Source organism: Olea europaea, unplaced genomic scaffold (assembly GCF_002742605.1).
Source record: "Olea europaea var. sylvestris unplaced genomic scaffold, O_europaea_v1 scaffold502, whole genome shotgun sequence".
In the NCBI taxonomy this organism is placed as follows: domain Eukaryota; kingdom Viridiplantae; phylum Streptophyta; class Magnoliopsida; order Lamiales; family Oleaceae; genus Olea; species Olea europaea.
In genome coordinates this window covers 435505-455810 of record NW_019263334.1, presented here as the reverse complement: position 1 = coordinate 455810, position 20306 = coordinate 435505, and the positions used below count along the sequence as shown (strand labels likewise).

General features: G+C 32.4%; 1 protein-coding gene across 2 annotated transcripts; it reads right to left on the bottom strand.

Moving 5' to 3' along the window:
* Positions 1-10448: 10448 nt before the first annotated feature.
* On the bottom strand, positions 10449-15186 carry LOC111388496 (bifunctional nuclease 2-like). 2 transcript variants are annotated; one of them, XM_023013225.1, is made up of 11 exons: positions 15010-15186; positions 14798-14896; positions 13985-14280; positions 13430-13600; positions 13270-13319; positions 13110-13166; positions 12941-13006; positions 12675-12749; positions 11831-11949; positions 11425-11516; positions 10449-10903 (listed from the first exon to the last, which is right to left on the bottom strand). In XM_023013225.1, exons 3-11 carry the CDS (start codon positions 14268-14270, stop codon positions 10851-10853), a joined length of 969 nt encoding a protein of 322 aa, XP_022868993.1. In that variant the 5' UTR covers positions 14271-14280; positions 14798-14896; positions 15010-15186; the 3' UTR covers positions 10449-10850. The 2 variants fall into 2 exon arrangements, with proteins under 2 accessions (XP_022868993.1, XP_022868994.1); XM_023013226.1 differs by lacking the exon at positions 14798-14896 and having other exon boundaries at positions 15010-15180.
* Positions 15187-20306: the final 5120 nt, after the last annotated feature.

Sequence of the window (20306 nt, the reverse complement as noted above, 5' to 3'; positions counted from 1 at the left end):
ATTTGCAAGAGGCGTTGGGTTTCTTCTTGGTGTATGGTTGCATATGCTTTGGAGACAGTGGGAAGTGGGTCCATGGCTAGGATTTGGCTTCGGATGTTGGAGGAAGAGTCATTGAGTCCCATAAGAAATTGGAATAACCGTTCAATGTTGGCTGCTTCCTCCAACCTTTTACGACCATCACAATTACAAGGGTTGGGCTTAGTTAGGACAGTGAGTTCATCCCATAAACCTTTGATGGTGTTGTAATATGTGGTGACTGACATCGTGTTCCGCTTGAGATTAACTAGATCACGTTGAAGACGATAGAGGCGGGGGTGATTGCTTTGGGAAAAGTAGTTATCCAGATCAACCTAAGTATCTGAAGGTTGTGTGCAATAAATCAAACTCTATCGAAGAGGTTTGTCAATAGAGTTTAAGAGCCAAGAGAGAACCATTTCGCTGCAACGATTCCACAGTATTGCAATTTGTGTGTCTGATGGTTTCTTTAGAGTACCATCAACACAGGTAAGCTTGTTTTTAGCATTGAGAGCCATACGCATCAAGTGTTTCCCGGCAGGATAGTTTTCTCCAGTAAGGAGATCAGGTACTAATATGGCTCCAGGGTTATCGGCGGGAGTTAAGAAATGTAGGGATGTGAGGTCATTGATCAATTGTGAAGGAGTGGAGTCAGACATGATGGTTGTTGTTCTGGGTGTTTGCAGAAGCTAGAAGAGGCCGCAGTGAAAGAAAGGCTCTGATACCATAATAAAGTTTGATGAGCAGAGGTATTGATGAAGGAAGGATGTAAAAATTATAATAATCCTCTTCATATATTTTACAATATTTGTGCATATACATTTATAGGTAAAACTATAAGTTGTACATGGTAAATGAATACTGTGGTGGAAATAATATGTAAATGGAAAACATAGGCATGATTTATGTGATTTCTACTAATCAAAGTATTTGCTTGATTGTTGGAGTGCTGTGATTGCTGCTGTGACTAAGGGTGTGTTGTAATAGTTCTCGTCCCAACATTTCCATGGTATTTAGCACACTCTTCTTTTCATTCTTTAAAGGATTGAATAGACCTATATCGTAAGTGATTGATTTCGAAGTTGATTATATGTAGTTCAAGACAAGACTGCTTACTTCTGCTAATCATAGCATTTGCTTGATTGTTGGAGTGCTGTGATTGCTGCTGTGATTAAGGGTGTACTGTAATAGTTCTCGTCCCAACATTACCATGGTATTTAGCGCACTCTTCTTTTCATTCTTTTAAGGATTGCATAGACCTATATCGTAAGTGATTGATTTCGAAGTTTATTATATGTAGTTCAAGACAAGACTGCTTACAACCAGAAAATTTCTTCTCGAGTATAGGCAATCTTCGCTTGAGGTAGATTTCTTTTTAGGATACCCATAGATGTAATAAGTATATGGATATTGTGTAAATCATTTTCAATTTATTCTTTATTTATTTATTTTAATTTTTACTTTACTTTTTTGTGTTTTACACTTATCTGACTATATGAGGAACAACATTTGATTAAATATATATGATAGTACATGGACACGCATGTCGGTCACGTTGACACGTAGTTTTCCAAAAAATGACACGGGCACATAGGGGACATGTCCATTTAAATTCTTTAAAAGTTTAAATCCATATATTATATCTTTATTTTCATAATTTTTAATATAGGACATGTCACATACACGAGGACACTTGCTTGAGGGGTGCTTCTAAAGTGAGCATCAGCAATTTTAAAGATGTGTAAACAAATGGAACAAGGACATATGGGTTGTTGGACATATGCCCTTGTAATGCTATCCTATTAGGAGTCTCTGCACATTTTAGCCTCCTATTATTGCATTTTTATAATTGGCAATTTTTTTATATTACATTTTTAAACCCATATATTCATTCTCGGACATGCTTTAATTTAATGGCTCTGCAGAATGAGAACTTAATGATTAGATTTAGTTGAAATGCTTAATCAAGATTCTTTTTGGAGTGATTTTGAGAGTTGATTTTTTGATCGTTAGGAGAAAAGTGGGATCTACCTATGAGAGAAAAAGTCAAATATGACGACTGAAATAATGAAATAACGGTCAAAAAATAATTTTTTTGGAGGAAAAAATCACTCCCAAACAAGCTCCAAGTATATGTATGAAACACCTGGCCACGAATAAAGAAGTTACTTGTCAGTATATTAAGATAAATGTTTCTTTTGGTTAGTCCAAGTTTGAAATAAGTTACTTATTTTAAAACGGTTATTCCTACCCTATTGTCAAATTAAACTACATTTTTATTTATAAGAAAAAGTAACTTGTCTAAACAAGTGTGGAAACAAAATTTACTTGAAAGTAACTTCCGCTCTCTATGCTTTTAGCCAAGTAGGCTTCAAGAGAAACATGACAAATGTGAGAAGAGTCAATCAAGCCTGTCGGCAGAAATATGTACTTGCAACTTGGAAAGTCATTGTTATTACATAGTTCCTTTGAACATACTCCTCAAAAGACATTGTACAAGTTTTTACTACCACTATGATAAATATGGCATTCTGCAAACACCCATTTCGAGGACAATCGAGACACTTCTTTGGAATCTTAGCAATTGTATGAAGTCTGTTTGCACATAGGGAGGCCTAGTATAATGTATAGTGGAACTATGTAGTATTTACTAAAACTCCGGGGTAGCCATGGAGCGTCGAGATTAACAGTATAAGTAGCAAAAGAATGTGAATCCATGATTGTCTCCAGTTATTTGATATATCGTCCAGGTCTTGCTTTACTTCTTCTGCACAACCGTTTCCATAAGAAAGGAAGAACGAAGAAATTGCAAGCAGAAAATGAGAGAAATTGCGCTGCTTTGTATATTCCATTGAAAAATTACGTTCTCTATATTCTAACAGCATAACAGAAAAGGGGAAATGATGAGGACATCACACCACCTATTTTAGATTTCTACTTGTGTTATTTATTTTATGTTTTATTAGTTTAATTGCGTTGTATTTATGGGCTGGCCCAAGGTCCTTTTATGCTTTAGGTTTGCTCTTTTTTTTCCTCCTATATAAATGGATGTGTACGAAGGATGGTTGATGAATTAATGAAATGAATATGTTCGGTTATTAAGTTTTCCTTTCCCTTCCTCCTTGACTTCTTCTTCTCTGGGTTTTTTTTCCTTGCTGTCGTCTTCTTCTTCTCTTCTTCTTGCTAAGGTTCTGCAATTCTGCTTCTTTTCTGTTGTTTTATATGAGGAATTCCTTTTTTCTGCATCAAAGTGGTATCAGAGCCAAACCTGTTCCCAACATCAACAGCTACTTAATTTTGCATTATGGAGTTGCTGCTCAACAAAGCAAACTCTGCCACCAAGATTGCCTAGCACTCACGCGCTGTACTCCACCACTGATTTCAACAACCCAGCCTCTTCTCTAACGGCCAACAACTATCAATCTTCCCATAACCTACGTCAACAGCCCACTAAGCCCAAAAAAATAAATAAGTAAATAAATAAACACCACCACCACACCCACAAGCCAAACCTCCAACCCAATAGTAATCGTCGGCAACTTCACAATAACCAACACCCTTTAATATACCGCAACTTCAAAACCGCTGCTTGTGAACACGATCTGCTGCAACTCCTCTCAGTCATGCCTCAATATCCAACAACAAATTCGACACAAAAGCTTCTTTACCATCGTCTCCACCTGCACCAACCCTGTCACTGCCTCTTCTAAATCCAGTCAACCACATACTCCCACCACAAATCCTTGTCTAAACCACCTCTCATGTTGTTCACAACATATGTTCGAAACCTAACTTCATTGTCATACCTTCATAATTGTACCCATCCGCCAATCGCTCCTAAACCGACGACCCAAGCTATTAACCCTCTTCTTCGCCAATTGCAGAATGTCGACTCCACAATTGCCACATCCCACGCTGCCATCATCACCCAATAGTCAATCCCTATTTGGGGTTTATTTTTTATTTCAACCTCTATTGATTTTGGGCCTTAGTTGTATTTGGGCTGTGTTAATGTTGGGCCATGTGTAATGTAGGGGAGATGTATGTTTTGGGTCTCAATTTTTACCCCGTTTTGTTTATATGAAAGTGTAATTTGATTTCGTAAGTGTGAAAAAAAAAAAAAAAGAATAGCAAAGAAAAAAGTGAAAAAAAAAAAAGTTGGAGGGAAAAAAAGGTGAAAAAAAATAAAAGATATTTTTTCTAATATTATTTGTAGGTACTTTTATTTTAGCTAATTGACACAATGTTACAACAAGTGAAAGGGAAGTTGCTACTTTTATTTATTATTAGTTTATATTACTATTTCGTTTAAAATTGCATTAATATTTTTGTGTGATGTTGTTATTCCAGTTTTGACCTAAACTCACGCAATTGGATCCAATAACTTCGTTAAATTTTACTTTTACCTCATTTATTTTACGTGATTAGGCTTTAACTAGTATTTGACCCTTACTTTGTTATTTTATATATATCAGCAGTATTAGCTTGCAATATTTGAATTCATTTAATCTCAAAATTTAAAATTAAAAAATGGGGCTTAAGTTGTTATTTTTCATTGTTTGCACTTATTGTTCATTGATCTCTTTATTGCACGTCATTTAGTTGTTAATACATTGCGTGTATAGTGGTCGATTGGTCGCCTTGTCACTTTTACTTTTAGTAGGACCCTTCGCAGTTCGATGTACTCGCTCGACAAATAGCGGCTATTCAAACTTAGATGACTGCTACTTTTGAAAAGAGTAAGGCTCTCTCTGCTAATTTGAACAATTTTAAGCAAATCCCTCATTTGATTGATATTGATAATTCTGAAATATCCTATAATAGACATTTTCATCATCGACGAGGAGATCGAAAATATTTTCGATATGATCGTAGTGATAGGAATCAAGTTTGTGAGCGAGAACGAGTCTATGATCGTTATGGTACTCATTCTCTTCCTCGTCATAAGGAGAGTTACTCCATAGACATTAAATTCGACACTCCTACTTTTGATGATTGTCTAGATTTTGAAGTTTTTTACTTAATGGACTCTCCTTATACAAGGGAATCAGTTAGTGATTGAGTATATTGCTCAATTTGAGAAATTTCGAATGAAATGTCATGTTATTGAGGATGAGGTTCGGACTTTGAGTAGGTTTATACAAGGTCTAAGAGATGAACTTAGGCGTGAACTTTTACTTCGAGGCGTCACTATTCTTAATCACGTTTGCTCTTTTATTCAAGATTATGAGTTAGTTATTAGTATTCCATACGAAAAGCGCTATCACCATCATTCACCCATCTCGTTAGCGCCACCTCTTCATAAGTCTATTATAGAGCCTTCCCTATCTAATGTTTCTCCCATTTGGAAAATAAGTGTAAAGGTCGTGATATTCCTAGGCCTTCTTTTTCATATAGAAGGTGTATTGACAATCATCCTTTTGTTTCAACGCCACCACTTTCTCCGGTTAAGTCCTTTGTAAGACCTCCCTCGTTTGATGTTCTTCCTGTCGAGGAAAATAAGGATGAAAGTATTGAAATTCCAATGACTTCTTCTCACTTGCAGTGCTTCAATTGTAAGAACTTTGGTCACATTTCTTCCAAATGTTCTAATTGAGCCATAGTCATTGAAGCATGGAAGAATGTAATAGACGAGCCATTAGCAGATTTAGTTTATGAACCTAAACGTGAAGATTCTGATGACTTGGATGATAGCGAGGACACATCCTTAGGTGGTATTCGGACACTTCCGAAGAATTTAGATATTGTACCCCTTCGTCCCGATACTTTTCGGTCAAGTATTGTATTTAGTATCTTTAATCAGCCCAAAGGTGCTCATGAGTTGCATAATCATGTCATATTTAAGAAAAATCTTGGGAATCAGGATTTGATCCTCCCACCTTTTGAAATTGCATATCTCAATTCTGTGAATCGATCTCTAGGTTTGAGTCCCTCTGAAATTAAGTCTTGATTATAAGCTTAGGAGACCTTTAGACATTATTCTCATGTCTCCGCGTGCTAGCATGGAATAGGAACCTTTACATTATGCATTTACAATTTTATTAAATGAAAAAATCTTTTTCTAATTCGATTCAAAATGTTTTCTAATCCCCCTTCTCCTCTTGGGATTAGAAAACTTTTTGAATCGAATTAGAAAAAGATTTTTTCATTTAATAATATATATATATTAACCAGTCACCATATGTATCTCACTTTCTTCTTTTTGTGCCAACTAAACACTCTCTTGGGTTTTATAAAATAGAATAAAAATACACAGACAATGTCTTCTTCCAAAAAACAGGTTGATTTTGAAAATCTTTGATAAAAAAGAATTTCTGTGATGAAATAATCTATTGCAGGATAAAAATAAATTTAATACCGACGGAGCTAGTATGAACATTCCCCAATCCTCACCAAGTGTTGGTTCCGCTGATAGGCATCAAATAAGGGCTAATATGCTTCACTGTTATTATTTTATAGGAACTAGAAATGATGGTTAAGACAAATAGCTTGCTCGTTTGATTTCCATTCAATTTTCGGCTTTGAGTTTGAAGTTCATTTTTAATTTCCTATTTTAAAGGTCGACTTTAAGATGATTGAAAATGCGATTGTGTTGTCATTCAGAAAAATTATTTCTCAAAATAGAAATTAGAAAACCCATTTGATTTGAAATTTTGAGAAATTATTTTATGGTATTTTATATCATGAAATTATTATGCAGGTAAAATATAACATTTATATTAATATATATTTTAAAATTGGTAAACTTATAATATTTTTCTCTAAAAAAGTAAAATAAATAAAAAAAATTAGATTTGAAAAATATTGAAAAAAAAATTATCACTTCAAAAGAGAATTTTATAATTTATTTCTTTAGAACTTTAGAATTTAATTTTTCAATTTTTTTATTGTTTAGAATTCCTTTTTAAAGGTTTTTTTATTTTTTAAAACTTTTAGAATTTTATTTTCTACAACTTTAAAATTTTATCTTTTTAGAATTTGTGGTTTTTCAGAAGTTTTATCATATAAAATTTTATTTAAACCCTTATTTCCATATTTTGAATGTTTTCAGTTTCTTCATTGAAAACTTTGAGTTTTCTGTTATAAACTTTAACTTTCTATTTGAAAATGCTCGAAAATATTAGACTAAACAAGTTCTTGATGATTTGCAAAATTGAAAAACTAATATAGGATAGAAAACGACAAGCCAAATGCCCCTTTAAACTTTTAGAAATGCAAATACCAATGATGCTAAAACACCAATTTAAGTTATCACATTTAATAAATTTGATTAAATGAATTGTAACATGACTAGTGTTGGATAACATTACTCTTCCAACCAAAAATAAAAAATAAAAAATCCATACAAGAAATATGTCACAGAAAACAAGAACAATCGCCTAAGAATACAGGCAATTTCTCTCTCTACATTTCTTCAATCATTTTTCTATTAAATTATAAAATTATAAACATGAAAAATGTATAAAATTATGCTGTCAATTTTCATCTATACATAAAACTATTAATATCAGTTTAAAATGTAATTGCATACACATGTAACACAATGAAAAAAAAAAAAAAAACATGACACATATTTGAGTTGAAAATCAAGACTTAGGTCATATTTCTTCGGAAATACAACCGCCATATTCTAATAAAATATTGACAAGTATATATTTATACTTATTCAAGAGTAATAATACAATATTTTATTAAAATATTAATATTCATAAAATCGTGCTTCTTTAATAGCAATAAAACAATAAGAACATTAATTTATAAACAACTATGCTTCTTTAGGAATAAGCACATAATATTCTTCAAAATATCAAAACGTAAAAATTTGTGCTATTAGCCAATATTAATTATTTATCTTCAAGACTAACATCGCATTATTCAGTGTTCAGTGTTTTAATGACCGCATAGTTTTAAATTTATACTCTCTCAAGAGTAATATTGAAATGTCCTAATGGATTATTGATGACAAGTAGTAAACAACATTCAAGCAATTAAATTATAAAATTATAAACATGAAAATTGTATAAAATTATGCTGTCAATTTTTATCTATACATAAAACTATTAATATCAGTTTAAAATGTAATTGCATACACATTAAAAAAAGAAAAAAAAAATGACACATATTTGAGTTGAAAATCCACAGACTTAGGTCGTATTTCTTCGGGAATACAACCGCCATACTCTAATAAAATATTGATAAGTATATATTTATACCTATTCAAGAGTAATAATACAATATTTTATTAAATTATTAATATTTATAAAATCGTGCTTCTTTAATAGCAATAAAACAATGAGAACATTAATTTATAAACTATGCTTGTTTTGTAATAAGCACATAATATTCTTCAAAATATTATAATGTAAAAATTTGTGCTATCAGACAATATTAATTCTTTATCTTCAAGACTAACATCGCATTATTCAGTCTTTTAATGAGCGCATCTTCAGGAGCAAATTTAATAAAATAAAAAAAAATAAAAAAATAAAAAGAAGAAAACGAGAACTCTTCCCTAATATTGATAATGATAATTCACAATGATACATTATTCTTCTAAAATATTAGTTTGAAATTTATACTCTCTCAAGAGTAATATTGAAATTCCTTATTGATTATTGATGACAAGTAATAAACAACATTCAAACAAGATGTTTATCATTGAACTCTATAGTCGAAATGATGTAAAGCTATACCATTTTGTTATAATAATACAACCACGAGCAGACTCTGGCTCAGCAGGATGGACAATTAGATCAAAAGAAAAGGTGGTGGACCGGGGGGCATATAGGGTCAATTGACCCCCTAGTTATTGAAAAAAATAAATAAATAAAATCTGCTTCTTCTTATTATTATATATATATTTTTTATTAGAAGGTCAAAATTTAAAACCTATATTATAAATGTGTAATGCAACCGATAGCTTCAAACTTAGCTTTGTGTCTTTGTCTCTCTCTCTCTCTCTCTCTCTCTCAATCTGCGGAATGTCATTACCATTTACAGTTGACCCACCATTTGAAAGTTTGTTATGACTCCCTATCCTCCCCTCAATACAATTTAAAGAAGATGATACTCGTCAATTTGAAGAGGAATGAAAAGCTTCTTTGACAGTTCAATTTGTTAGAGCTTTGTGTCTTGTTTTGAAATAAATAAAAGAATCAATTCATTTTTATTGCTCGACTGACTAGATCTCATGCTAATAATTTGTTATAAAATTAAAGAAAAAGGAAAGAACAATAAAAGAAAAGTAATAGAATCAAAACTCTTAAGAGGTGCTGAATGCCATAAAACAAAAGTTCCACAATTGTCCCAAAATTGAATCGTCTTAGCACCGAGGAACGATCCGTGAGTCAAAAAGATCTTGATGCAGGTAGGGGTGGAGCCAAGAATTTTGTCCAGTACGGGCAAAATTTAATCAAGGTCGAACTTTTCAGTTATGAATTTAATGATATTACGACAGTGCTAAAATAACATAGCGACAACACTAATAAGATAATCATCTTCTTCCTTATTCTAGGATCTATAGTAAGTTGTGCATCATCAAAATCCATTTTATTCGATATCTCCGCATCAACATTTTCTACGAAATATTTTCTTTTAAAGAATCTCTACATTGGCACTTCAGACTAACATAAACTACAAATGACAATTAAGTACTAATTGATAAGTAAAGAACTATTAGTTTTTACAAATTAGTAGAACACCATAAAATCATCACTAATTATTTAACTAATTGACAAAAATCAAAATTTCAAGAATCCATCACAAATATTACCAATATTCAGCATTCACACAATCAAATTCCTTCATGTTAAACAGAAAAATCACATGATCAAAAAATTTTTTGCTACAAATTTGAGAGCCCCAGAAAATATATGTTTCAAGAAACAAATGAATTTTAAAATTATTTCCAAATGACGACGACTTAAAGAAATTTTTTTAGCTCTTGTTGAGAGTAAAGAGTCAGAAAATGTCGCCGTACACTTGGAGTTGAGGTAAATTAGTGTATGAGCTGAACTATAAATAAATAAAAAATATACTTTTATATAAAAATAAAAAAAATAAAAAAAGGATTGCCCATGGTCCCGCCAAAAGTCTAGTGCGGGCATTTGCCTACACTGGATAGTACATGACTCCGCCCATGGACGTAGGGTATTGTTGACTCAGAGATAGCGCGAAAGTTCTCACCATCATTACCTACGTTGCCAAGGAATCTACAAGGGACTAGTCATTTTTTATTGGGAGTTGGAGGGGAAAAAAAATTTACATACAAGCGTTACCAAGTTGCACCTGTAACCGCCTAGTTAGTCCCCCGTATAAGACGGGGAGCAACTCAAACTATTAACTAGACCAATCAATATTTTTCACATTGAGATAACAAATATTTCATATTTATAGTAAATCAAAATGCAAAGGATTTAAGGAGCCATAGCCTGTAAAACACAAAAAAGATCACCAGTCTAATCACTTCGCAGTGAAATTTACAGCAAAAGGTGGACGAATTTCATTAACCACTCTGAATGCATCTCGTTTTTAATTTAAACGTAATCTTTGACAGCACAAACTTAGGAACGAAGGAACTTGGTACCGTGATAGTAAACCAGGAAAAATTAGTTTCTATCTACACATATACATGTTCAGAAGCTTTCGATGTACATCTTCATGAAAGCCATAGAACAAACTGCTTAACCTGCAGGACCAATTGTTTCTATGTGCACTCATCCACCGATAGCACCTGAAGAGGGAAAGAAAAAAAAAAACAAACAAACAAACAAACCAAGATTTTCCGATTTTTCTTAGGGTCGGGTATGGAAAAGGCAGACACAATATTCGATCTGCTATGTCCAATTCCTCTTAGAGCGAAGTTGAGTAAGCATATCCCTCAACAGAGCTGCAGTACCCAATCACAAAGTAAGCATCCGAAAATTGTTGGAAAACCATATAAATTTTTACTTTGTGTGAACAAAGATGCAGAAATAGATAATAAACGCAATTAAATCAGCAAAGATCATATACACAATAATTACACAGTTCTTAGAAACATTCCATGGAACGAATTCAATATCAATATAATAATAGAATAATATAAAAGAATCTTTTCGACAAAAGCCCAGGCGCATAAATATGCTTTTCACTTCACTTCTAATTCCTTTTTCGATGTGGGATAGACTACACGAGGGGGGGAGTTCAATAAAACCAGCACAATATCACACAAAGTAATAGTTTGCTTGATCTTATTTGGGATTAAAAATATGCTGCATACTGATATCTTACGACCGTACTGGTAACAATTAAAAGTTGTGAATAGATTCTATAACCCTTGGTTTTCAAATTAAATTCCAATAGATAATGGTAGAAAAGCAAGAGCAATTAAGATTTCCGAAGACATTTTAAAAGGGTTAGAATGTATACCTGCATCTCTGTATCGTTCCTCAACAGCAGCAATTAGCATGTTGCGCAAGAGATTAAATTCCTCTGTTTCAATGCATGGCTGCCCAGTAGGCCTGCACCCACAACAACTTAGTTAGACCATATGAGAATTGCTAAAACGTCCCTCCACGCCCATACGGATTAATGATAATATAAGAATGTTAGTTGCCTCAAAAATCGTAGTCAAGAATGTGTAATCTCAAAGTTCAATTCTTCCACCACTAAGAGTAAACATGCCCTTGCCATGAACGGCATCAACCACCACCATGAATGATTCCCAAAACACTCATTTGGTACTTCATATTGGACTGGAATGGACGGGACGGGATTGGATTGGAAAGTATAGTACTACTTTTCTTAAAGGAGGTCCCGGAAATATTGGCCATACCTGTCCAACTCAGTGAATAGTGAAACATCTGATAATGAGCTCTGGACAGACACTTTTGCAGATTCAATAACCCTCATTCCATCGCTGTAGGCCAAGTATTTATTGACATGTATTGGCACCTGTCAGATCAAAAAACCACATAAGATTTCATTATTCGGAGAGTACTAATTAAATTCAAAAAGTTTGAAATGTAAGAAAGGTAAAATATGAGCTAGTTCTGTGACTGTAATTTATTGCTATCATTCTCATAAGTCTAAGAACGCAACTAGGCTTCTAACCTTCTAATTCACCTTATCATCCCAGAGCCCAACTGAAAAGAATATATAAGACAACTCCCTTGTAAAAGGAGGCCATGAAACGTGAAGCTGTATGGATTAAACCATGAAATTCGACTTATAATGTCTACATATATTATCCTATCTGACACAAATTCATGATTGTCAGCAACTCGAAAGATGCAGCATCTTGCCATCAAATTTGACTCGTAAATAAATAAATAAATAAATAATTGTAGAAGTCAGAAGCCAAGTCCAATAAGCAAATGGAAGATTACGTTGCAATTGCAAACATCTAAAATGATCACAATACAAAAAAAATTTATTTGGACTGATGTCTTTCGCAGAATGGGTTATTCAGGAAAGTAAAAAAGAAGGGTCTTAAATCACAATTGTATTCACTTCAGTTTCTATTTTCCGCAGATTTATGGATATTCCATAGTAAATATTTCTTCCAACATAAGCGCACAAAATGGCAAATCTGACAAGTAAAAAGAAGCACCCCATATACAAAAAAAAACAAAAAACAAAAAAAACTAGGAGGTACTCTAAAAATTTAGCAAAATTACCTTGCATTTCACAGCAATGTTAATGGCATCTGAAGGTCGCAGATCAAAGCTGACACATTCTGCTTCATTGTCCAACTACAATCATAGAGAAGAGAGTAAAATACCTAACTCTATAAAAGGTTGTTTATGTGGTGCTTCACACACGTGTCCATGATTGTTAGACAGTGACACGGCACCCTAGGAGTGTGTGTGATTTCATAGGTTGAGTTTTTCCACATTTCACTGATTCACCCTATAGTGGTATCACTAACAAATATCTAATATACCTTTACAAGCTGTAACTCAGCAAAATATGCCTCATGTACCCTCTTGGTGACTCGAACAAGTTTCACCTGTAAAATGGGCAAGCATAAATCAGCAGAAGGAACAGAATAATGTCCACTGGTATTATCGAAGAGTAATCAGGCAAGTGTAATAAGATATTCACATGCTCACCGTGTAGCCCATCTTCTCAATCATATCCTTCACTACTTGATAAACTGTAGGCCTAGCCTGAATACAGCCAATAACTTAGCTTTCAGCGAAACATGATTTGAGGAGAAATCCCCCATATAAGTTTGAAATCTCAGGCAGAACTGACACGAATGAAACTTACAATCTGGACATTGCGAACAGCTGCCATGAGCAGCACACTTGGCATCTCCACTGTTATAAAAGAAACATAAGAACAACAGATAGTAAAGTATCAATCTAACACTGTAAAAGAAAAAAGAAAAAAGAAAAAAGAAAGTAATCACAGTTCAATATGAGCGTACAAACAATTATAGGGAGAAGAAGGCCTGTTCCATCTTCCATCTTCAATACGATTGCCGGATGTGGAGCATAATCTGGCAGATGACCCCCTTGTGGATTATTATGGACACATCTCAAATGCCTACCATCTCTCATCTTGATCATGAAACCATCCGGGCTGCTCCTCACCTCAACTAAACAATCAAATAGATACAACTATCATTTCGGACATCATCTGACCAAAATTTTCCTATTAAATAATGAGCGAAAACAAGAATATGGGGAAAAGATTATACTTTACATATGTAAGACCGGGAAGAGAGTAGCACCAAATTGGAGCTTGCTTTAAATTTTCAATCAGACGTGATTTTCTTGAAGAAAACAAAAAATGATACAGGCAGGAATATGAGCAATCTTTAAAAATTACATCCTAATTTCCAATATACAGATTCTGAATTCTCGTGTCATATTTGGGAACTCAACAAATAAAATAAAATAGTTTTTCATATATATCTAAGAGACAATGATTGAAAAATATTGAAATGGAAACAAACAATTTTAATTTCAAAATACTATACCAGCTTCAACCACACTGGAATTCACATAATCAGCATCATTCTCGTTGGAATTCCCGGCCATGCTACCATTACCATTCGAAGATGAACTGAAACTACACATTATTGTCTTGCCTTTAGGTGAATACTGTCTATAACTTACATTTATTCTATCACTGTTGATTCCCCTAATCCCCCAGAATCTGATATACTTAGCTTTTGAGAAGGGTGATTTAACCGGTACAGAGTACAATCCTGATTGTTTTGCCCGGACCATTGGGCAAAGAACTGGACCATGAAGAGAACCCATCTCAAATCCTCTGCAATCCATAATAAAATTAATAAAGATACAATCATTCACCCAATATGCAACATCGAATAATCTATTAAATGATTACAAAAAAATCAATTCATCTGTTTTTATAATTACTTGTCAGAAAGAAGAATATTGATTACTTGCGGAAAAAAGATTCTTGAAAAAGATTTTTCATATAAAAATACAATAAAAATAATTAATTACATATATCAAATGTTAATAAGTTCTATCAACTGAAGAAGAGATATTACATAAAATAACCGATAAAAAAATAAGGAGCTTAGTTTTCATCTTAATAAACGCAACATAGTCAAATTAAGCCGAGATTAAATTAATATCTCACCAAAACGAAATTCAGCTGAGTAATTGTAACAAAAAAATATAAAATATCTCCTTTTCTTCTCTGGGATAAGCTTTTGCTTTTTATCTTTATCAGAACACTTGTTCTAAAAATAAAAAATAAAAACAAACGAACAAACGAACAGATTACAAGATATATTGTTGTGTAAATAATATCACACCTAAAAACACCTCCGGATATATTCTTCAACAAGCTTGATCAAGAACTTCCCTCTCGCCGATCGTCGATTTGAGGACACAGTAAAAATCTTCACTTTTTTCTTAACAAAATTCACAGAGTCACAAACTTATGGCAAATTTAACAGATAAGCATAAAGGAAAAAAATCAATCTGACTAAAAAAAGCAAGGCACATACATACAAAATGCATATACCTGAAGGTTGAAAGGAGAGATGGGAATGGAGAGTTTGGATAGTAAACGACCGACGAGAGAGGGCGACTAGATAAAGGAAATAAGAATTGGTGTAAATTAGAGAGAGAAAGGAGGAAGATGGATAGATTTTTCTTGGAGTAGAGACTGTGTTACAATCAAAAGACCGAAGAACGAATGAATTAGGACATTATAGGCAGTGTGTCTTGGAATTCTTACGATTCTTCTGTACGCTTTTATGTTTAAAGACGGATGTACCCTTCTTTAGATGGTGGCACATCTTCGGTTAAATAATTTTGATGTTTGGGAGACATTTTTATATAAAAATATATTTTTGTATAATAAATTGATAAAAAATGTGTGATTGAAAAATAAGAAAATTTTTTAGATTTACGTGTAATATTGTTTTAATAAAAAATATGTGGTTGAAAAAAAATACATTTTGAAAAAATGAGTATCAAACGAGGTTTCAATAAGTCTTTTAAGCCCTTTGTAGTTAAATTAAAATTTATTTTTCTCCATCTTTTTATTAATAATATATTTTTTAATAAAATAATAATATACGTAAATCTAAAAAAAAATCTTCCTTTTTAATTAAATATTTTTCAAAAAATTACTATTTCTTTCATTATAATTCGAAATAATGGGGCCCAAATAGGGACTTAGTATTGATTTTGTGAAAATTATTTTTTCCGAAAATTATGTAATTAAAAATAAAAAATATGAATTCACCTGAAAAATTATTTTATTTAGAAAAAATACATGATTGAAAAAATGGGGATCGAACATGGGCTAAATATAAAAAAATTTGTAATTTTACTTTCTTGAGTAAATGTTGACCCCCTATTTGTGGCTCATTTTTTATACAAGAAAATGCATTATTCAACCGTTACCAATCAAATCAGCCGTATTTATCGACTCATACTTACAGGTGGGCCCCAATCAGAGCAGGTAACGATCAAAAAATTTCTAATCATGACCTGAAAAATGAGCCTCCAAATAGGGGCTGAATAATATAAGTTATTTAGGATACGTCTCAAAAGATATTTTAAAGAAGATACAATTTATAAATATAGATAAATAAGAGTTTTATTTTTGTAAAAATAATACATTTCGTGGTCGTATAGTAGAATATTTATCATCCATATAGAAAAAAAGCGATATTAATTTATATTATATGTGCCAAATAGCATAAGAACCAAAGGAAGTCAACACTAGCAGTTTAATTAATCTGGCTTCTTATGAGAATTTAATTTACAAATTATTTATTTTTAATATGTTACGAGACATTAGACTCATATTACAATTTCTCATACATTGGAAAATAATATTGAATGGCACATTAGTTTTTTCTTTTATTTTAGAGCAATGGTGTATTTTACTATGTATTATTTTCTTATAATACTGCTTTTCAATTATGAGCTTGTATGGTGGGGAATTTTGTAAATTGATTTTTTGACAGTTAGAGATAAAATTGGTCATATCTGTGAGAAAGAATTCAAAAATAAAGACTAAATTAGTGAAATAACGATCAAAAAATTAATTTTAATTGAACAAATATCCATACCAAACAAGCGCTATATAATTTCCAATAGTTAGAGTCTGTTCGGGAGAGATTTTTTCTCCCAAAAAATTGATTTTTTGATCGTTATTTCACTATTTCAATCGTCATATTCGACTTCTTCTCTCACAAGTGGATCCCACTCTTCTTCCAACGGCAAAAAAATCAATTCTCAAAATCACTCCCAAACATGCTCTAAATTTTTTGACACAAGATTTGTCGTAATAGAAAATAAATTAATGAATTATTGCTTTTATATGATTTTTTTTTTACGTTAAAGGGTATTTGTGAGTTTTCACACGAAGGTGCGGTTTGTTGCTTTATATTACGTTAGCATTTGGCATTTATACGAAACTGACACAAACTGCAATGCCGGCGCCGATATCGTAGCTCTTAGATGAGTGCCACGTGTAAATCTGTTACTCATACGATCTGGATAAGGAGTCCTTGAATCTAAATTATGGTAATTTGAGGCCTTCCTTTGCAAAACTCCGTGGTCCGTTGCCCGTTAAAATCTCATTACATTAAATTCAATTATGCCCTTATTTGAGTCATATTATTACAATAAAAATACATTTTTAAATAGTATATTGATGAGAATAGATGATTAAAAAATAATGAAAAATTTTAAATTTACACCTAATATTATTTTATTTAAAAATGTGGAATTAAAATGATGTCAAATTACTGTTGAATAATACATTTTTAAATAATGTGGCTCAAACAAGGTCTATATTCTATTTTTTCTTTTCTATTTTTAACTTCATAATTTTTTATAAAATAATAGTAAATATAAATCAAAAAATATATTTTTTTTAATCATTCATTTTTCAAAAAAATATTATTGCACTCGTTCTCATTACCAAAAATTTGGGTGGGGGGTGGGGGGTGGGGAATCTCACTGTTGATTGTACAGGAACTTTAAAGTCGCGACAAAACGAAAAAAGACAAGAAAATGAGAGTGAAATTTCTTATATTTTGTTTTGGGAGTAAATGTACAAATTGGAGAATGAATTTAACCCTTGTTTCATCTCTATTATTTTCAAAATATATTTTTTTTCTCTTCCTTTCAATTACACATTTTTCAATAAAATAATATTACACATAAATCATAATTTTTCTTTATTTTTTAATCACATTCTCCGTCAATTTACTAATCCAAAATACATTTTTAGCTAGAGAGGAGCTCAAACAGGTATTTAATGTCAATCGATTTTAAAATGAGATTTACTTAAGTATCCAATTTAAGTACAAGTACCATAACACGTTGGTTCAATCTCGATCAAGTCTATTTGTGCTTGTGTTTTTTTACCAAGATAAGCAGTGGGACATGAAGGGTCAGTCGTAGACTATAGCCGTGCTACATAACCCAACTGGATGACCGCACACACACATGGGGGGTCAGAATTATTTTATTTGCACGAGATCCACGCATCCAATGTGAGGGTGCGATCATAGGGAGGTGTAATCCGTGCGGGTCAAGTGGCATTATTCCATAGACTATCCCACCTCACAAGCTATATTGGCATGTAGGTACGACCTTTCAAGAGGGCGAGGTAGGTTAGGATCCCTTTGTCCTTTTTGTCACTGCGAAGGGTATGTTTTAGCCGGATTTATAAAAAGTTAAAAATTGATTTTAAATTTATTTAGAAGGTGTTTTGTAGGAATTAAAATTACGATCCATTTACAAAAATAAAATTTTGGTAGAAAGAAAATGAATTCTAGGGAATTGAATTGCCTAAAACTTATTTTACTGAGAATTGTTAATTAAATGTATTTGATTGGTATAATTTTTCACCTGAAAATTTGTTGAAATTTTGGATCTCTTGGTGTTCATTTGACTTTATTTTTCATGAAAATTGTCAATTAAATAGATAGATTTTTTTTACAATTGTGGATAAAATTTGTTTCCATTGCAAAAAAAAATTAAATTTTTCTTAAAAAAAAAAAGCGGAAAAACTCATTTTCTCACCAAAACCCAAGGAATTAGAATTCTTTCAAAACCAAGAAAATGGGGCCACGTGAGGGAGAAGTGGAAAGGTAATTCTATGGAAAATTTTGGGAATCAAACAACACAAATTGGGTGGAAAATTCTATTTTCCATGAAAAATGGCTCTATCAAACATACTCTTAGATCTTTTAGTAGATCGTCATAAAAGTTTTTTAAATGTGTAGTTAAAAAGTTGTGCAACCTATGAAAGATGTGTTTAATATATGATTGTTTGACTTTGATTTAGATTAAAATTAAATTTTAATCCGTACCAAACGGGGTGTTAGTGCATGTTTAGTTCTAATTTTTCACGTTAAAAAATCAATTTTTGACCATTACTTCCCTAAGACAGTCGTCATTTTTGACTTCTTCTCTCATAGGTGGGATTCACTTTTCTCTTTAACGTTCAAAAAATCGATTTTTCATAATCACTTCCGACCAAGCCCTTAAATTATTTTTTCAAAACTTTTTCTTAAAAAAAAAATGGTAGTAAAATCTATTCTAAACAAACCCAAATTCTTTGCGTAGAAATTATTGCCAAAGAATTAAACTACAATACATATTAGATAAATTATGCTAGTGGACATCTTTGTCGTGTCAAGAAATTAATTTATGCAGGGGAATTAAAATATAATTATTTGCCTATTAAAAATGATAAAATTGGTGGGCTAAATAGGATTATAATAAACAATCTTGATGGAGAAAACGGAACCAAAAAACACTATCCTTAGCGGCCAAGAATTGAAGCTAACATATAGAATATATAATGTGGTTAATGTTTGTTTATTCAATTCAAATGTCACGATTTGTTTGCTAAGGTGTAATGCACGCTAATGGATGATTTAAAAATTAAAATTTGTTTATCAAATTTGTGAAGTACACTTGTTAGGTAAATTGTATAACAAAGTAGGGATTAAAAATATGAAAGAAATGTTGCACCATTGCACCATTGGTCCCCTGATTTCTACAGCACTATTTCATCATATAAGCATGTCTGCTCTAGCTTTTGCACCCCAAAAAAAAATCCTTTTTTTTTTTTTCCCTTCAGCCAGGTCCCGCATGTGAGAGAATTGGTCAAAAATTTCGACTGCAACGGTCCCCAAAAAAAATATTGGTACCGGACAACCTCTACATGTCGTAAATAAATGAGAGAAGCAATTACAAAATTGAAACTCATAGAAGTTACATTGTAATCTATGAAATTGACGGGGATATGGTGTATTCATATTGTATATTTAGGAATCAAGGTTGTGGGATTTATGGACATTCATGATTTACAACACTTCCTCTTGGATGTTCATTATACAAAGTATTATGACTCTGTTGACACATAAAAATTCAACTCAAATCGAACAGCCCAAGGAGTAAAGTCCAATTGGAGGATCCCCAAATCAGATAGTCTAAAGAACGAAGTCCAATCGAACGAATCAAGGTGAAGGCCCAAATAAGGGGCCCAAGAATGCGGTAACGCCATCGCCCAAGTTTGCAAGTCGCCCAGAATCTGAACGAATAGAGTGTCATACGGTCGCCCAGAGCTGTTATTCTATTCTCGCCCAAACCTTCAAGTCGCCCAAAGTATCAACAGACATAACGCATCGTGGTTATCAAGAAGTGCAGTTATCAAGGCAGTTGTTAAAGTAGTCCTATCACGTTCCACGACTCAAGTAATTCAATCGAAAGCGGTTGAACGATGAAAGGTAATGGCAGCAGTTAAAAGGCAGTTTCATGACAAAATGGCCACTACGAAGA

Coding starts and splice junctions, on each gene's coding strand:
- LOC111388496 (XM_023013225.1), bottom strand. CDS start 14,270: ATGGGTTCTCTTCATGGTCCAGTTCTTTGCCCAATGGTCCGGGCAAAA. Junction 12,750..12,940: donor CTGAGTTACAGCTTGTAAAG/GTATATTAGATA, acceptor CTATGATTGTAG/TTGGACAATGAAGCAGAATG. Junction 11,517..11,830: donor CTATTCACTGAGTTGGACAG/GTATGGCCAATA, acceptor TTGTGGGTGCAG/GCCTACTGGGCAGCCATGCA.